Source organism: Watersipora subatra, chromosome 5, assembly GCF_963576615.1.
Source record: "Watersipora subatra chromosome 5, tzWatSuba1.1, whole genome shotgun sequence".
NCBI lineage: Eukaryota > Metazoa > Bryozoa > Gymnolaemata > Cheilostomatida > Watersiporidae > Watersipora > Watersipora subatra.
In genome coordinates, this window is record NC_088712.1 from 15,375,260 (window position 1) to 15,395,490 (window position 20,231).

The following is a 20,231-nucleotide window of genomic DNA, read 5'->3' on the forward strand; positions in this document are numbered from 1 at the left end:
GAGATTCTGGTTAATGCGCCCTAGCGGTGAAAGAAAAAGCCACAGAATAGCTGCACCCTTATATAAGCCCCATGGCTCAAATCATCAGAAAAAAGTAGTGGCTAATAGTCCGAAAAGTACGGTAATACAATTAATGAAAAGCTGTAATATCATGATCCCAACTCAGATATATACATATACTGCTATGTTATCTTTACCAGCAGCATTCTGCAAGCGTGGCAGGCGTTGCAGGCTTGGTTTTATTCAGTGGTTAGAACATCACTATTAAGCAAAGGGTAGGAAAGCATAGCATATAATACTTGAGTTTTGTTCAACCTGTGATGGGTCTTCCTGCGGTTCCTAATAGTTAAACACACAGCTTTTTCTTTCCTTTGATAATAAAAACTAAAAATAATTTTGGAGTTGCCCATACATGTTTGCTTCAAAACCCACATCTCTTAGCCTTCACTTACCTTTGAGAAGGTGAATGAAAAATAATTTTGGAGTTGTCTGATCATTTTCATCTACAAACCTTTATTCAGTTTGGGTTGCGAATATCAAAAATAGTAAATGGAAAGTAAAAAGTTCTGTAAATGCTTGATTTTTATTTTACTAATTATGTATCTATTTTATTCAGCTATTTTCCAATATAGTTGAAATACTGAAGCGTTTAAACTGTATTGTGTGAAATCCCACTTATTATAACAATATATTATCCCACAATTATATTTATTAAAGAGTTTCTTACAAATTCAGGTTAGTAGTGCCTTTACTTGCTGACTTATTCAATGCCCTTGATCTATCCGTTTTAGTAAGGACTCACAGACTCATGTTCCTGCCAATGATGAGCAAGTGGAATCTGAGGCTATGACTAAAGTGCTTGCATCTAAAAAGCAAGCCTTGCAGTTCAGTGATGAGGAGGAGTCGGACGCAGAGCAGACTTCAGGTTGGATTAGCATTGCTTTATGTTAGACCGAACTATCAGCTAATAGAGCTACCTAGTCAAGGGAAGATAACTAAAATTGTAATATCTTTTCCTTTGGAAAAAAAAAACTTAAAATACTTCCTTTTCCGAGGTAGAAAATTAATACCGATAGTACCCTTCTTGTGGGAAGACTGAAAAGTAGATAACTACCACTGCAATACCTGTGGTTCTTTATGGGGGAAATAGCACTTTGTCGGGAGTAGATAACTACTGATGTTGTACTACATGGGCAGAAAAATTATGTACAGGGAGTCCTCGGTTTGCGACGTTCCCGACTTACACCGTTTCGCCGTTACGATGCACCACCCCATGAGAACTATAAAAAAGACATTAAAACGCGTTTCTGACTTACACTGCTTTTCATCGTAAGAAATGTAACCAACAGCAAACTAGTTCCTCTCGCGGAGCGGATGAATACGCTATGAGGTGGTGCTAGGTGAGGACAATGGCGTCACTTCATTTCAGTGGTACGCCATATTGGTTGTGTCTCGCCGTTTTCTCACGTGTTTGATAGTTTCTGTTAACTTTTTGCTCTTCATTTTGGCTCCAAAACGTAAGTCAGACGCTTCTGATGGATCAAAAAAAGAAAGGCCATCACTATGGAAATGAATTATGTAGCATTATTAAGCGCTTCAAAAACGGTGAAACTGCAACGAGCATTAGCCGCAACGAGCATTAGCCGCAACGAACATTAGCCGCAACGAACATTTTTAAATAAGATTTGCTTCACACTAAATTATAATTATCATAGTACTTTTTACGGACAGACAACTCCTATTTAATGTTCTCCTTTTCAAGCGATTTCTAACAGTATGTTACTCTAACTCTCAACTTTCTTGGGGACATAATTACATTTTTCCTATTGATATTGGGTAGATAACTCCTTTTAATAAATTTGTAAAGCTATGTTCATTGATTGAATATAGATTTTAGTACTATTTTATGAGTACTTGTGAAATTTGTGTTTTTGATTTCATAGAACGAGATGATAAAACTAGAGATGAAGAAATGGATGAATTAGATGAGCTAGAAGATGAGGTATATTATTTATTTGACATGGCAATATCTGTCCTTTCCTTTTTGTCGGGCTTCAGGGAAACGTAAAACTGTAAACCCTCTTTTTGCGATTTTGTAGTCGGAAGAAGAGTCGGAAGGAGAGCAGATATCAAAGGAAGGAGTAGATGATGCCTACAGTGCTGCTGTCGAGTCAAATAAGTCTGTAAGGCAGGCACTTTTCTTGCATAAGCCTAGGCAGACCAAACGACAGTGAGTTATTTACTGGCTAGTAAATGTCATAGCATATTGGAAAATTGATAACATCAACTGATAGGGGATTTCCTTTTTCGGCAAATTTAGGTAGCGGCTAGTCGAGCTGGTTGTAAGCATTTCAAAAAACTGAGTTGCTCAGCTTAAGGTCCAAAGTTGAAGACTTGGGTCCAAGATTTGATGACCAAACTTGAGATCCCCATTTTAAATGTTACCATGTTTTATTATAGCTTGTCAAAATCATTTAAGCTTGACAATGATCTTTTCCAGGATGCTGTTCAGAGAATGAATTGTCACAATTTCAGAATTATTTTTCTCATCGCAAATATTTAAAAAGTTTTATTTTGTTTCCAGACAATTACTTTTCGAATCATTCTTACATTTATATGTATTTTCCATAGATTAGTAAATCCTATATATGCGAATATTCAAAATAAGTGAGGCCTATAAATAGGATGACGCAAGGTCATGGTGATGTGTAGAGTGAATCAGCTGATCTATGAATTCTTATTGACTTAGCACTAGAAACTGCCCAATTTTTCCATAGTTTGTGCATGTGAGACTGCATATTTTATTGGTAATATGTAAAACTGACTTTGGATGAGAAAGGCAAGAATCTTAGACAAATGGTAATGGATAATACCAATGATTTAGAAGCTTCTATATCATTGATAATACAAAGAGTAACCAAATAGAAATTAAACTAAGAACAAACGAATGAATCAAATGAGATTTAGAAGCAGTTAAGTTGGACCACTGTATTAAACACCTGTTAGACGTGACTGAAAATAACTAGACGAGATAGCTTTTTTCTAAGGTTGGTTGAACTAGCTTCCTGCTCTGAAGCGGCATAGTGTATTCTGATTTTATTATAGTGATTTACTGTAGTTTTGAGTAGATTACAATGCATATTTGACCTACATGCATACACATCATACCACTTACATTCATATTAGCAATACATATTCGACCTATCAACGGGGTCACCAATCTTCCTCTGTGTTTAACTGATATTAGGGTTATGTCATCACTATGTCTACATCGGTCAAGAACTTGATACAGTCACCACATTTGAGTTGGAAAAAAATTCCTCATCATCGAACTCCTCATCTTCACCTTCCTCAGCTTTTGTCTCTTTCTTCTTCTTTCTAGCCAGAGAATGTAGCAGGAGTTGGCCAGTTTTTTCAGCCCTGTTCACATCCAGATCAATACAGTTAGCATTGGGACTTTGTGTGATATCTGCTTTTATGAGCAGTGCTCGAAGTGCAGATCTAAAAGCACTGCACATCCAGGTTATTGTTAAAGCCACCCTTAGATCGTGGAAAACAGAATCTCAATGGGATCCTGGTTGATCTTAAAGGTTAGGAAGTAGTTGATGTAAGGGTAGTTGCTGAAAAGATATTGAGCAATGCCATGTACATATTTGGCTGCTGACTCAAAAACAATGATAAAGGCTTTCCTATTATTTTCCCCTACCAGCTTTCCGCTTGGTGTCTTTAATTGGTGTAGATAGCTTATGATATTGTTGATAATTTCTTGTTTTGATTTGAAGTTCTGTCGTGTTATAGGCAATTCATGATATACCTGGGGTGCTGTAGTCTCCTCTGATGACGTTTCACTAAGAATTAGGTCTTATTGTTCCGTTTATGACTTGAAAAGTAATATGACAAGCATGCATTCACTACTAAACTTATTGCTCGATAGAAGGCTCTGATGCTGTGATGCACATCACTACGACATCACATCACTGTCGTGGAAACAACAGCCAATTATACGCCTCACTTTTGCTCCATTGTAATGATAGCTATTCACCAATTTAGGGTTTACTATATCTATGGTACTTTCCAACCATAAACTACTTATTAAGCGAGTAGATGGGAAAACATTCCACCCGACAGTTAGCTGTAGTAGGCAGGTGAATATATTCACAGATTAGTCGCACTTATTTAACGAACTATCGGTCCTAATTAGAGGGGGATTTGTTCACTGGACAGACATAAATGCTAAACTACAAAAGTCTATTACCAAGTGGCCCCTAAACGTGAATGCAATGGCTCAGAAATATTATGACATTATCACACGGTATTATTTTTTTTGAATATTTTCTTATACAGTGGAACCTCGGCTCTCAAACACAATCCGTTCCAGAAGGTTGGTCGAAAATCGAGGTTTCACTGTATCATAAAATCGAGGTTGGGCTGTATATAAAAGTGTATCAAGGTTCAGACTAATTGCTCCGATAAATAAATTCATTCAATGACTTTTTGGCTCAAACTTTCGAGGACCAATCTTTGTGGCATTGCTATGTTTACACCAAAAAAGTCATGCTTATATACAGTATATATTATAATAATAACTCAAAAGTGCAGAAAACGTTTTACTCATGAAACTACACAACTTTTATTTTGAAATACATAAAAATAAAATAATTTTTTCACGTTTGCATTGCCAAAATTTGGCGATGGGATTTTGTAAACGACTGTCAAATATGTAAATGTAGCCGCAATGTCCACATTTTTCTCTTCCAATTTTTCTTAAAATTTGTTGAGCCATAAGTCACGGCGAAAGATAAGTTCTGAACTTGTAGCCTGCGCCAAAAAGTCCTGTGACAGAAATCGCCACATCAAAAAGTCCTATTCCAGAATAAATCTTGCGATGAAATGAAAGCTCTGTTAAGTGTCGTTTCCATATCGATTGCGAGACTCCGGCGGTAATTTGCGCAGCAGAACGCTTGCAACGCTAGGCTTGGCGGCTTCTGTTCACATATAAGCTGCATCGCTAAAACTAATCGCATAATCGCATAAAATGTTCGCTCACCATGCCGTTTCGATAATGCTGATCTTAACATGTACAGTGCATTTTGGGAAGGTTTTGCCTGCGGCTTTTCGCGAAATTTGTACAGTGCTAAACACTTGCGTTGCCGCAGGCAACTACCGGCGGTACCCGGCGCGTATGTTCCCATTTCACCGCTAATAGCCTACGGTGCTGTCACTGATGCTTTGCGACGTATATGAGTACCAGGCTTTACTCACCTGACATGACTAAAGGTTAGACCGAGATGTCAGCCATTTTCTCAAAGACAGACTTTTTCTACAGTTGTGTGGTATTTGAGCATTATTGTGTTCAGCAAAGGTGGAACCTTGTCTGCGTTCTTGACAGAAAGATGATGGGAGAGTTTCTTGATGAGCAAGCTGAGCTTTCGGGAGATGACGCAGGCTCGGATGAGGACCTGGATTTTGGTGCGGAAGCGGACATCCTTGAGTTGGAGAAAGGGGATTTTGATCACATGGGCAATGAGGAGGAGCTACGATCACAAATCGCCAAGGCCCACGCGTGAGTGTTCATTTTTCTGACTGAATACAGCTTGTAACAGCATACCTTGGTATTTTGGTGTACTTTGTGCATACATCAGTTGAGAGATTCCCAAATGATTTAAAAAATGGTAACAGGTTGTAAGAAGCATGGTCGAAATAGCAAGTACAGTGTAACCTCTATTTGCGAAAGATTTTACATACAAAATTTCGAGCCATGAAACGTTTTCTGTAGAAATTTCGTTTCGATTTACGAAAAACGTTTCTAGATATGAAAGCTCCATCATATTTTGGTATGTTGGTTTCATGTCTTGGCCCATTTGCTTCCCTTACAGGCTTTTACTATTTTTTATTTATTATATAATATTATATTTTATCAATATTATTTTATTATTTTTATTTTGCGCAATAGTTATATCCGAGTTTTGTTATGGTAGGAATAGATTAAGGCTTTTATATGATATAATTGGTTGACACTTTCAAGGTTTTTTACTTGAAAATTAGTTTGTTCTGAAAGCCATTATGTAATAGGTTCCACTATATGTGGAAATGGGTAAGAAGTTGCTATGGCAATCACTATGTTTTCATGACGCGCATCATTTGGAGTTGTGTTACCGTGCGAATTAAGTGTTTCTATGGACATTGGCATGATGTGGATTGACTCCGGCACCTTGTTAAAACAAGGTAAAGAATTGTATGTTATAAGTTAATAATTAGTGATGCAAACACGTGAAACTCGATTGAGAAAGAACGAATGGAAGTATTGAAAATGTTTAAAATTGAATAGCTGGCGCGGTATTTCAATGCGTATCATTCGCAAGCGCTGTTTCCAAGCAAACAATCATGATGGATTCGATAAAGATTTGTGAACAAGAAAACTCGCGTAGCTTGCGGATTTATGACATTACTAACATGATGCTGTTAACTTGCAGATTGGCTCAAACTTGCGTGTCATGGAAACGTAATGAATTTTTTGTGTGGTTCACGCATCAGTGAAACTATTTTTTGTGACCATATATTTTACGTTTCAAAAGGACAAGAGTCTCACACGCAGTTTCTCAGAACAGCCCTAACAAGCTTCCCTGAAATGATTCAATGTGTCAAAAAATTGCCTAGTAACTTTCCTAAACTTGTCAACTAGTTAGCATCCAAAAACAGGTTGATCATCGAATCCTTGCTGCGCTCTGTGAATCGCACCAGTCTAGATCTTTGACAAGCTGTCACTGATAGGAGAGATAATTACTATATCCCCCAGAAAATGTTAAATTGAACCTCATTTTCTCGCAGCTTATGCTAAGCTTAACTCAACTATAGTTGTTGGTTATGGTTTGACCTTTGACTGACATTGATCTATGGAAATTCGTTACAGTGGATGACATCGATGTACGACCTAATTTCTGCCCTGTCATCGCCTAATGAAAACTTTGTGGTTAAGAATCAATTTTGACCTGAATTTTATGTATTACAATAATATATGTTTTGTGAGTAAAATCTAAAAAGATCCATTGCACATGTTTTCAAAATGGCATATGTGACCCCGGCGTCAGAATGTACAATCGTGCGGTAATTGGATTGTTCACAATAGCGCGCTAAGCGTGCTTTACGTTATTATATGACTCACCGTCACTATTTCAGTAAACAGTGGTTTATAGTGCATTCAACCCTGCTCTTTCACATGGTCTTGTTTATTTTTGTGTCTGACCAATCATAAAGCCAGAATTGCCATTTAACTATACCCATATCGGTGGTTGCTATGGAATCTTTCATAACCCAAGATCATAAATATAGGCTCTAACTGCGGGTGCGCGCATGTATGTGGCTATTTCCTGTTTTAATGCTTCAGGCTAGAACAAAATAAAACCGTCGCAAAATTACGGCTAGTAGATGCTAGATGAGTATTTCTACTTATAATCTGAGTCAGCAGCCTCAAATCGTAGCGAAAGTGATGATGAGGATTGTGATAATAGGGCAACCTTAGAAATACAGCTGCTTACGCAGTATGTGGCTGCTAACGATAATGCGAATGAATTAAATCAAATTACAGAGAATAACGATCAGCCTATCACTGCTGATAACATTCCCATTCTAGCTGTTGACATCAAACTAATAGGTGGGTGCAAATGTAGGTAATTATGCGCTAGTTTTATGTCATCTGAACAATTAAGCCTCATTAGAACTGTGTATCAAGGATTACCGAAGGAAACATTGGACATGTTTGTGTTGGGACAAATTGCCACTAGCATAACAAACAAACACCTCCAATGCGCTACAGTAAATCTCTGCAGCGTACTCGTGCTACACTGTGTGAGTGTTAAACTACATAAAAAAAGCTCTAGATTGAATGGTCACTTTATGAGTTGGGATGATATTTCCGCACCCTGATGCCTTCTGTTGTCACTTTTCGTTGACCTTACCACAACCTTCTGTATTGGTGGACAATTCTGAATACACTTCCAACTCTTTGTTAAGTTGTTGGACTGTCATTATATGCAGTCATAGCAATATAGCTTGATGAGAAGTGCCCAGTTTGAAGCATACCCTTTTAATGAATATCTCCAGGACGGTGAGCTTTTAGCCACATATATTGTTAACCTTACCATGACCTTTGGGAGGTCAACCGTCAGTCGAATTAGAATAAAAATGCAACGATCATCTTTTTCAGGGTTTTATTGTGAAGAATGCCAGGTTTCATCAATATAGGTTGAGATTAAGTGGCTGGTTGCTATGGCATTTTGATTTGTAAACACATACCATGATTTACAGTTCATGAATTACCAACTTTATCCTGATTAAACTCAAAACAACAGTTTTAGTTCATCACGAGACCTTCTCTACTAAGTCTTGCATAACCTGGGCATAAATAACCTGATTTAAAAAATTTAAAATGCATTAAAATCCTCAGAATTTGCTGATTTTAAATCTTTAAATAATTCAAAAATGTGGTTTTAGCACGATTGTACATTCTGACTGCCTGGGTCACATATTTTATTGAAATAATTTTGTTATCTCAAAGAATGTAAAAGATCTCGTGAAGCCATCTGTCGATATGCAGTTAGCAATCAGCATAGTAATTAGAACCCTGGCTAATAATCTCTTACTAGCCCTCAGCAGATGTTTGTGGCTGCAAACTTGCTTCACAATGATCGCATCTTTTGTACACCGCCAATTAATGATACACACATACCGAGCGCGTACCCACACCCAAAAATATCAAATTTTGCTAGTTTTGTTTGAGAACACGGAACTTTAGTCAATCTAATGCAATTGGTTGTGGTTACCGGTCAACCTTTTTGCAAATCGAACAAGTTCAAACAGTAGTTTGAACAATTTGCTAGGACATTTTGTCAGCCAAAAATATTTATTTCATGTATCAGCAACATGAACCACGTTGCTAATACATGATGAACATGCAACAGCTTGTAACTAATAAGGGCTTTTTTATATACACTACGGGCTTGTGTCTATTAGTCAGCCCTTTTCTGTCACTTGACTCCAAGTGGAGGCTGTTTTATTCATTGGCAGAAAGCATCGGTTTGACGATGATGCGCGCGAAGTGATGCTCATGAAAGAAATGCTGCTCCCAGATGGCGACCTTCATTCTGACTCTACTCGACAGCGGAAGTTCAGGTGGAGGAATGTTGGTAGGTTCCACTGCTACTCAGAGTCAAGATTTATTTTCCCTTTGCTTGCCAAACATTAGAATTGGTGTTCCTTGGTACAAACTAATATGGCTTCCTTGCCTCATTAAACTAACAAAATTAACGTTAAACTAACAAGTTGTTTTGTATTTACGACAGTTGGAGAGTTGTGCTCTCTTTGCTGATAATTTGTCTTTTTATGTGAATGTTCTTTCCTCTTATAGTCATACCTCAACATATGAGCTTAAGGCGTTTGGGGACTGAGCTCATATGTCAATATGCATGTATGTCAATGCGATGTTTTATATATAAAGTAACTAAATACAAATTAATATGCTCCCATACTATGCAAAACCACCTATAAATCTGGTATTACGAGAGCAAAATGGGTTTTTAATTATTGTAATTCACTACCCGCGCTCACAAAGTAACAAATAAAGTTAGTGGTTATGATCTGCACAAATTGTAGCATTGTTATGTACAGTACTGTATGGAGTTCTCACCTTTAAGACAGGCGTAGTGACCAATGTCAGTGTGAGAGAGACTTAACAGCGACGCGTTCGGTACACTAGACTTTTAACTTTAATTTTGTCATCTTAACCATTTTGCAGGCATAGCGACATTATGGTCGTTTCGCGATACTGACGCCAATGGGCAGAGCGACTATTATGTCGCCACGCGAACGTCTTTTTATAAATTGATTTCTCGTTAGCTTATTGCCTTTTTTATTTAATTTGTTTACTAATAGTAAACTACAGTATTGGTCTCTGTTAGCAACCAAAAAATTAGCCGTTTTGGGAAAAAAAACGATTGTTTTTGCAATACTAAACGAACGAAAAATCCAAAATAAAAACATATTTGAATAAAATTGAGAATTTTGTTTGTAGCTTGTTTATGCTTCCGTTACTGCTTTCTGAATACTTTCCAGAGTGCAATAACTTTCTTTTACTGTCATGGCGTCTTCCAAAGGCTATAGGCAAAGGCAAAGAGGAACAATAATAAGCACATGATGTCAAGACTGCTGTGTAGGCTTCTGCAAGGGCAAATGCTTCAAAATTACTATAGCTAGACACACACTTATATAAGAAATCGACTTATAAATGTTTATTTGTATTTATCTGTATAATAAAAACATAATACGTGTATACAATATCATAAATAAAAGTGTATTAATGATTTCTTTTAAATCAATTTATAAAAAATTAATCTGCCCAGGGGGTCTCAAATAGCACAAAAAAACTTGCCTGCGAAAGGGTTAATTTTTTTGTTATCTGTTCCTGGCTTGACGCCTGTTGGGTCGCTTTCGCTACAACTTTTAGCCAACCTTATAAAACTTGTTCAAACTGCTGCAACAGGCAAGACCAATCGATGTTGTTCTCGGGAGCAGCCTATCACATACTTGACCATTTAAATTTCGATCGATAATCGACTCGTATGCTCGTACGTATTTCAAAGGTTTTTTGTATCTCAAGGCGATAAATTTCTCTAGATTATGTTTGTATCTCCATTCTCTAGTACATTAGGGTATTACTGGAGCAGCTTGTAAATTTGTTGTTGGAAAGCCACTAATGACGATTTCATTGTTTATTTATGTTCTTTACATAAAATTATGTTAGTTAAAAAAATTAAAAAAAAATTCTATAAGGAAAAATTGTGAAAAAATGTCAAAGCTCAACTTGCACACAATTTTAGTAGATATCAGAAAGCATCAGTATTTTTCTATCACTTGTGATTATTTTTGATGTTTGAAGTGATCTGACTGCCAGAATATTTCAAGGTTAAAATCAACAAAATTTGATCGCGATTAAAGCACCCAGATCAAGCAAAAGTGTGATTAAGACATCTATAATAGTTGCAAAGATGTCGGCAGAATAGAGATTCGTAGCGCTGCAATTTGAATGCAGTAGCCGATATTAATGATAGCAACTAGTTACATCATTTCACACATAGATTTCTTTTGAGCGTTGTAACTGTGGGTAAGTTTTGTTGATTTTAATCTTGAAACATCCTGGCAGTCAGATTACTGGAAACATGTAAAACATCGCAAATGATAAAAAACAACGATACTTCCTGATGAAATTTACTAAAATTTTGGGTGAGTTCATATTTAAGTACCAGACTTGTTACTTGAATTAACCAGCTCAAATGTTATAAAGTTTAGCATCACCATATGATATATTTTACCTGGTCTCAAACATCCAAACAATTACAAGCAATAAAGACTTACTGATACTTTCTTATAAAATTTAATATAATTATGCGCAAGTTCATCTTTATCCTTGTTTCTATGAATACATATTCTTGGGTATGGTACTGAGGCTACTCATATTCATCACACTGTTGTTCCTATGCTTGCATATTCTAGAGTATGGTACTGAGGCTATTCATATTCATCACACTGTTTTTTCTATGCTTGCATATTCTAGAGTATGGTACTGAGGCTATTCACATTCATCACACTGTTGTTTCTATGCTTGCATATTCTAGAGTATGGTACTGAGGCTAGTCATATTCATCACACTGTTGTTTCTATGCTTGCATATTCTAGAGTATGGTACTGAGGCTATTCATATTCATCACACTGTTGTTTCTATGCTTGCATATTCTAGAGTATGGTACTGAGGCTATTCATATTCATCACGCTGTTGTTTCTATGCTTGCATATTCTAGAGTATGGTACTGAGGCTATTCATATTCATCACACTGTTGTTTCTATGCTTGCATATTCTAGAGTATGGTACTGAGGCTATTCATATTCATCACACTGTTTTTTCTATGCTTGCATATTCTAGAGTATGGTACTGAGGCTATTCATATTCATCACACTGTTTTTTCTATGCTTGCATATTCTAGAGTATGGTACTGAGGCTAGTCATATTCATCACACTGTTGTTTCTATGCTTGCATATTCTAGAGTATGGTACTGAGGCTATTCATATTCATCACACTGTTGTTTCTATGCTTGCATATTCTAGAGTATGGTACTGAGGCTAGTCATATTCATCACACTGTTGTTTCTATGCTTGCATATTCTAGAGTATGGTACTGAGGCTATTCAGCACACTGCTGGTGAGTCAGATAATTCAGACGGTTCAGACAATGAGGGTGAAGACTCAGCAGTCCGAGAGCTGCAGGAGAAGTTGGAGAAAGAACGGGCTGAGAGGGAGGCGTGGCTTAAGGATCAAAGGGTAAGTTCTTGAACTTTGTGTTATTATTTTATTTTCTATTGTTAAATTCCTCAATTTATAAATGAAGGCTGTTTATCATAAGTATTCAAGTCTAGGCTGTGTAAAATGAATGATTATTTGAGTTGACTTTTTATGCGATAAGCTTTGCCAACAGGTTTCGATGATGACATCATGGATTTAGCTTTCAATAAAGATTTTCTTTGTTTCATGTAATCCGTAGGAGTTCACCTCTCGCATTTCAGGGTTTTCACTAATAAAATAATCAAAATTTTACAAGATTGTCATCACTTTTTGGTTGTTCTCAAAGTTTGACCTTGACCTCGAAACTTATTTCTAAGTAGGTCTATGATACTTGCGAAGATCAACTTTTCCTAATCACATTTTATGCATATATAACTGTGCTAACTGCATCAGAGCTGTGTCCAGGTCGGTAGCATGAATGACAACCTTGAGTTTGAGTTTACGATTAGTATTATAGAAGCAATATTTTCGCGACAATACATTTTTTTTTTTGCGAAAGTTGCATTGGCTCAACTATTATGAATCTTTTGGAAGCGAGTCAATTCTACAATATATTTACGCCGATCAACCTTTAAACGATCAAATTTGGGTCATACAGCCACCATTCATGATCAGAATAAGATCGATCTTCTGGAGGATTGCCTTCGTTAAAACGTAAATTTGTGATATTTGTCTGGTGGTCCATCGAACTTTGTTAGATCACCACTAGTTAATCGTCTCGTGGCGTCTTTCTCCAATCATTGATGAATTTCAGAGAAAGAATCTTGTGTCAAGGTCGGTACCAGGGGTTGCGAAGTTCAAAAACTGAGATTTCATTTAGTTATTGTTTCATTATTTCCCTTATAAATATATTTGATTATCAACAAGTTTAATCACTATCCTTTCTACCAAGTAACTTTGGAGTTGCCTGTTCTTTTTATAAGTTTGCTAAACTGACCCATTTGGTTAAATGGTGGTAATATCGTTCAGAGCAACGCTAAAGATGATTTTGTAGTTGGTCGTCATTTTTTGGGTTTTTATACTAAAGTATTGTAACTAAAGTGGATGAAATGTTAAATTGTATTTTTTAAAGATTTTCTAACAAATTCAAGGTAGCACTACTTTGGCAGATGTTGGATTGACCCTCCATGGCTGACTTTCCCCTATTCACAAGGTTTTCTCAACGAGGCCGGTTTTTGTTTTCAAGACTGTAATGGTCAAATACAATTGTATTTGCCAATTTTTTCTCATCTCTGTGAGTTTTTCTTGTCAGAGCAAGGCTGCATATTTACATGAGCCTTTACCAATCTTTCAATGTATAGACCTTTTGCTGATCAAATTTGTGTTTTTATTTGCTACAATTTTTATATTATTGGTGCACTGTTTTCCCAGGATAGCAAAGTTCAGCTAGAGCTGGAAGAATCACAGCCACAATTTTCTGGTAAGTTTTGTCTTTGGGAGTTGTCTTTCCTTTCCAATCTCTTGTCAGGTTGTTTTCCCTTTCATTATTTTAGTAGCGCTACTCATTACTACTATTTTAATTTTCATCATTCAGCCGCTTTCTGAAGTTGTCTCCCCTATCACTATTTCGTTTCCTTTTTGCCTTTTCTCCCTGTACCGACTTCATTTTATGTTCTTTGCTATTTTCATTGACTTTCTGCGCTAGAGCAATCAAGTCATCGCACAATTCAAACATTTTTTGTAGATGACAGCCAATCCATGGCAAGGCCTCCGATACAGCAACAGCAACATTTCACATTTGACCTTACTAAAAAGAGAAAGGTTAGTTTTTACTTGCTGTGTGTTTGTCTGCCAGTTTGTCTGGCAGTAAAAAGTGCAGATTTTTCTCAAGTAATTATTTTTTCTCAGATTATTTACTCAATTAGCTTTTTAAGACTATCATCTTTATGGATGAGGTGAAGGTCAACAATTCTTTGATTAAAACTTACCGTAGATTCTCACATACAAACCTAGTTTAGAACGCAAATATATTACTAAACTGAGGGGTTGGCTTATTCGCGCTCAAGTCTGATCGTGTTCAAACGAAATGAAATTATGCTAACTTAATTCGAGCAACTACAACTCAAACCATGCTAAGCATGTGGCCGGTAGCCTTTTACTTACTTTTTGGTTTCTGCGCTACTACCATAGGTAACAGCGTGTTCTGAGTCAGATGAGTAATTACTACCGCTTACAGCATTATTATTACTGTTAAAATTACATTAATCACTGTCACTAGTGCTATCGCTCAATAGATAATCACCAGAAATCAATTGATCTACGATTGGTGAAACCTCTATAGCAGTTATGTGTCCGACACGCTGGTCATTGAGAAAAAGAAATTGCGATGAATAAATTAAGTGTTTTCAAAGCGAAACTAAGCGTTGAGGGTCCTACCACACAAAGTTGTAGTCAGAATAGTCACTTTTAAAATTACTGTCGTCGCAATCGTCACCTTTTTCTTCACCTCTTTAGAAAATCATCATATGACTGGATCAACTTTATCTTCAAGTTGGTAATCAAAACAATCTCTTTCTTCACAGTCGTTATTTTAATACAAATATCCATTCTGGCGGCACTGGATTGCGAGGAAAACCTGAAACTTGCTCAGCTTGAACTTCTGCTAATCAAAAGCGTGGCTCAACCAGCGACCTTCACAAACTTTTGAGTAATGTTTGAGAGCGCTGCTGATTACTCCGCAAAGAGCGACAGGCGTCTTAGGTTTTTAGGGCTGCACTTCTGTACTGAAAATAGACCGCAATTGTCTTCAATAATCACTGTCAGTCACAGACTTGTAAACGGATTTGCTGTCAGTGTATCGTGGCATTTCATAGCTGTTTACATAAATTACCTGTCTGTCTATGAATGCTGGGCCAGATATTTCAAACCGAAACTAGCGGAAGTTTCGTTGGATCATTTTGATTTATGGACAAATAATAAGGCAGTTAATCCCACGACCAAACAAGAGCGAAGCGATTGATTGGGAGATTTATGATAAATGCACATGTGCACACAACTCCCGAAAAATTGTCCGTTAACGGCCGTCACCAAACCCTTGCAACGAAATCCTATCAACAAATTTAACTATTTTTCAGTAAAGTCGTTTAAGCATAATAATGATACAAAACGCATATAAACCTATTTAAATATGTTACCAAGCCTTTGAAAGGTTACCGCCAATTCCTAAAACTAACCCATCTGATGGGATTATACACAAATAGACAGATTAATTTGGACGAAAATCGCCACAAAACGCTTGAAAAGCTTGGTTTAATAAAAGTTAAGACCAAAAATTGAAACGCCGAGCGACAGAGAATATAACGATAGTCTTGCGCATTTCACGAAAAAATAACGTGCACTTTTCACCAGTCTATAGCATTGTTCCCAAGGTGTCGGCAATTAACATAGGAGTACAGAAATCGTTGCATAAGTTTGGATGACTACAGAACAACGACTACGTAGTACAGATTTTCTAAAAATCTAACGCAGTGTAAGTAAAGGGAATGACGATGATATTTTTTCTAACGGTTCTAATGAGATTATTACAATAATTAATTATAAGTTTGGATGCCTACAGGACAATGACTACGTAGTACAGATTTTCTTAAAATCTATAAATATCACAACTTCGTGATATTGTCAGCTATGACGTTTTGAAATGTAAACAAAATTGTGCTTTGGTTTTATATTATTACTATATTAATAATATTGGTTATTCTAATAATATCAGTGCATTTTACTTCTAATATTGGCCAATATTGCATTTCTCCTATGGCAGGGGAGAGATATAAACATATAATCTTTTCCTTTCATTACTGCTATTTGTTGTATATAATAAAACCCACACCCATTACATTACAGCTACCATTGCAGTTATCCTATTTGACTGCTATTATTGCATTTCTCAACCATCAGTACCCTATCTTTTTTCCAATATCACTTTGGTCGTGGGCTGTATGACAGTGGAATTCCTAGTCCTAGTCCTGCTTACACAATCATGGTCACCTCATCAATGTCACCTAGAGTGATAAATGGTCATCTCATCTATCACTTTTCTATTATCCCTGTCGTCAAAATCATCATAACACATGGTAGGACCCCCAGCATTGGCTGTAAATATGTTCTATCCATTCATTTAGTACAATTGGTTTAACCTAGCCCTATCAGTCATTCACCAAGCCTATGTCTCCGTCCGTCATCTCACAGATGCGTTGGCTGACGAGGTGGCAATCGACTAATGGATGTTCTCACCTTTACAGAGAGGTTTTTACACCTCCAAAAAATTACAATCGGTAATCCCACTTTGTAACCCATATCATCGAGAAAGGCAAAATGGATAAATTTCAACATGTTTAAATTGAAAGTGGTGGAGGTAGCTTTGGAAACTACCAACTAAAATGCTGCCACAGTTTTTGACATCAACGAAAAGCAACCCGAACTATGAAATCATATGCTGGTAATGTCGCGCGCGACCATGACTTGGGACCTGATTACGCGAGTATGAGCACAAATACTGGATATTTCCTAGCGTCTTATTGGTGAATAAATTATTTTTAACATCTGCACATTATAGAAGGTACCTTCACCCCGAACATAATGAGAAGTTTACAGATAGTTTTCAGACTGTCTGCCTCACCCAAACTTATAAACAAAATTTTAGGTTCACAGATATAACTTATACACAAGGATTTACGGTACTTGTTTGGCTTAAAACGATGTTTTCTCTATTCAAAAATTGCTTTTCAAGCGTTCAGCAAGTTATTCTTGGGTTGAGATGACCTAGTCAAAAATTGAAATGTGTTTATGTAAGCTTTATTTTTTACTTGTTTATATATCTTATCGACTATAGCCAGACGCCAAAGTGTTAGTATTAGTTTGAATATATATTTGTAATTTTATCCTGAATGTAAAAGTAGTTAGTCACAAATGTATCTTGTAAAATTGGTTTCTTTAAAAAATTTTCAAGACTTGCAAAATATGTAAAACTAACCCGAATGCCCTAGGTCTTTAGAATGCAGGCTTTGTGATGTCACCCTGACAAGTTAACAGGTTGTATCATTTTCAATACAAATGAGGCATTTCATATATTGCACAATGGGCTCCAAAGTGAAACTTGTCCATGTGGCTTAGACTTTTGTTAAGCCAAATCATTTCCAACATTCATGACAATGTAATGTTTGTAACGTGTGGTTGCTCTGACCTTCCTAAACGTCAACAAATTGTACTGATTGAAATCAAATCCATCATCTTTGAAGACAAATTTCTCAGTTTTTTGTGTTACCCATATTGACCAACACCAACTTCAATAAAAAACTGTATCTCAGGTTGAATTCCTTCGATTTCAATTCCGAAAACAGTTTTGAAAAGCTAATAAATTTCTCTAATATATAGAGGGAAAGAACAATTTTTTCATTTGACCTCATTTGTATTGAAAATGATATGGCCTGTCACGATTATAACTGTACCTAGCTAAAGCCAGAATCCAGATGGTTTGAATCAGTTGTAAACAAATTGTTATGCATATACAGCCGTGTAATACAGAATACCAGTAATTTTTACTATATTAAGAGCTGGGTTGGCCCTTCGGTCCAAAGCCATGCTAAGAGGGTTAGTAAAAATTATTGCTTGGCCTGGCATTCAAGCTCGGTTATTCAGATTTGAAGCCAAGCATTCTCCACTCAATCACCTTTTCACATCTAAGAATAATTATGCCCATACCTATTACACATGGCTCTTTCTCTCAGCCAGTGCACTAGTTACTGTTACAATAGGTGACAGTAAATCAGTTGTAGGGTTATATAATTACCCTTAACAAAAGAACAATGACCCTGCATTACATGACAGCAAGATATCCTCAGCGAACTATGGTCTATTCCACGTGCTTATTTACACGCATCTCTAGGTGTTTGAAAACATAGTTTATGAGCTAAGGCTATCTTTCAGATCACAGCTAACTACAGTGCCAAAGTATAGAGCCGTCAACAGTAATTTATTTTTTGAAATATATATAATTAGTTGTGATTTTTCTCAAAAAATGACAAGAATACAATAACATCTTATGTTAACGTTCAGAATGCCTTCCCTATCTGTTCATCTTATTTACTAATTGTCTAAAGCAATACTCTAGCTGTTATGTTATTAAGCAGTGTGAAATGTAATTTTTGTTTCACAAAATGCTATTTTGTAAAATTAATGCTTAACGTTTTTAAAATAGCGAGTTGAATACCGCTCAGAAAGTAGAAATGTCAAACATTTGAGAAAACAAAAGAATTTAACACCATGGCTTGAGATAAAGAGTTACCACAAATCGCTGTTGCTGTTTCGTTAATACAGAGCAGATAGTAGTGAGTGAGATTATAATGGAATTACAACGATTAAAATTTTAACTCAAAATGACATCACAAACAATTGCATATTATGAAGATGAAAATGAAATATATCGTTGTTAGATTTATGTTCATTATATATGTGACTTATTGAATCCTAAATTTCAAGTGTATAAAAAATTTAGGACAATGACATACTTTTGCGTATGACTGTATGATTGGTAACGTCAGTGAACCACCAAGCTTCGTGCAGCTTAAACAGAGTGACACGTATAAATCATTACGATTGGGTAGATCTAGGAGGAACGGAGATAAAGTGATAAAGAACAGCAACACTATGCAAAGAAAGTGCATCCTTCAATACACGAAGAACTAACTAAAAACTAAGACTAACACAGAATCGGGTTAAATAGTTGAAAATGTTAATTTTTTTACTGTTTTGTTCACCTTACATTTTGGTGTTTTGCTATTTGGGCTTTATTCCATCTTTTGATCCTCTAGAAACCAAGCTATGTGTTGGGGAAAAGCCAGAAATATTTGGAACGTTTCAAAGAATTACACAAGAACATTAAGGAGGAACAGCGTGGACCAGTCAGTCACAAGAACCTTGTATTCCGTCCAATCAGCAAAGAAGATGCTGAAAGTCAACAGGAAATGGTAAAGAATTTTCTCACATGTAATGAGATTCTAAACTCGGTTTTCTGGGACAGATTTTCAATATGTCCACATCCAACAAGTTCAACATGTTAGCTGTCGCTCGGGCTCTTCACACATCGACATCTCCGGCCTTGAGAACCACTAATTGTTATTTATTATTTCTTGCTTATCAAAAAGCTAGGTAATCTGTATATATAAGTCTCAAATCTCGATCTGTCCAGCTATAGCTATTAAAATCTAGGAAGGAAAGATCCACTTAATGCTAACTTCGATTATCTTACCGATTAAGTTACGCTGTTCATTAGACCTTATGAGTCGTTAAGTCGGTTGAAATACGCATAGCACTCTGAATTACCCGACGCTCTAAGCTTGCTCTCACAGCTCTTATTGGTGAGTTTCGCAATATTGATACCAGCATACTCAACTTAGTCATTGGCAATGTGTCAGCCTAATGGCAAGTGGCAGGCAACTGCATTATATGTCACCGTTTATAAGTTGTTTTTAATACCCGTGCAACGCTGGGAATTTCGCTAGTTTTATGCTGCCAAGAAATATTGTTGCATGTCTAAACTATAGTGAACAAAATATATATCAGATGTATTAGTATTAGTATCAGTGCGACTAAATAGAAAACAGCACATTTAAGGCTAATTATTAATTACTAATTATTGTTATTTAAATCTTGTTATTTAAATCGAGTTTGAGACTGACTTACATTTTATGAAATTTCTTAGGTAATATGATGCAAAAACTGTACATAAATTCTTTGTTCTTTACGGTGGAATTTACCCCTGATAAGATTTATTTATGTTATAGGAGCATTACTGTACTCTTCGAACTATAAACCGCACTCTTATATAAGCCGCATCTGCTTTATTTAA

At 36.3% G+C, this 20,231-nt stretch overlaps 1 protein-coding gene across 1 annotated transcript in view; it reads left to right on the forward strand.

Moving 5' to 3' along the window:
- LOC137397140 (claspin-like) overlaps window positions 1-20,231 on the forward strand; it is a 63,867-nt gene that overhangs the window by 42,355 nt on the left and 1,281 nt on the right. Inside the window, exons 16-24 of the mRNA XM_068083427.1 lie at window positions 792-925; window positions 1,944-2,002; window positions 2,100-2,230; window positions 5,390-5,563; window positions 9,064-9,182; window positions 12,216-12,367; window positions 13,760-13,808; window positions 14,073-14,149; window positions 19,195-19,350. Of these exons, the coding sequence (XP_067939528.1) occupies window positions 792-925; window positions 1,944-2,002; window positions 2,100-2,230; window positions 5,390-5,563; window positions 9,064-9,182; window positions 12,216-12,367; window positions 13,760-13,808; window positions 14,073-14,149; window positions 19,195-19,350 (1,051 nt within the window). The remainder of the gene's footprint in view (window positions 1-791; window positions 926-1,943; window positions 2,003-2,099; window positions 2,231-5,389; window positions 5,564-9,063; window positions 9,183-12,215; window positions 12,368-13,759; window positions 13,809-14,072; window positions 14,150-19,194; window positions 19,351-20,231) is intronic.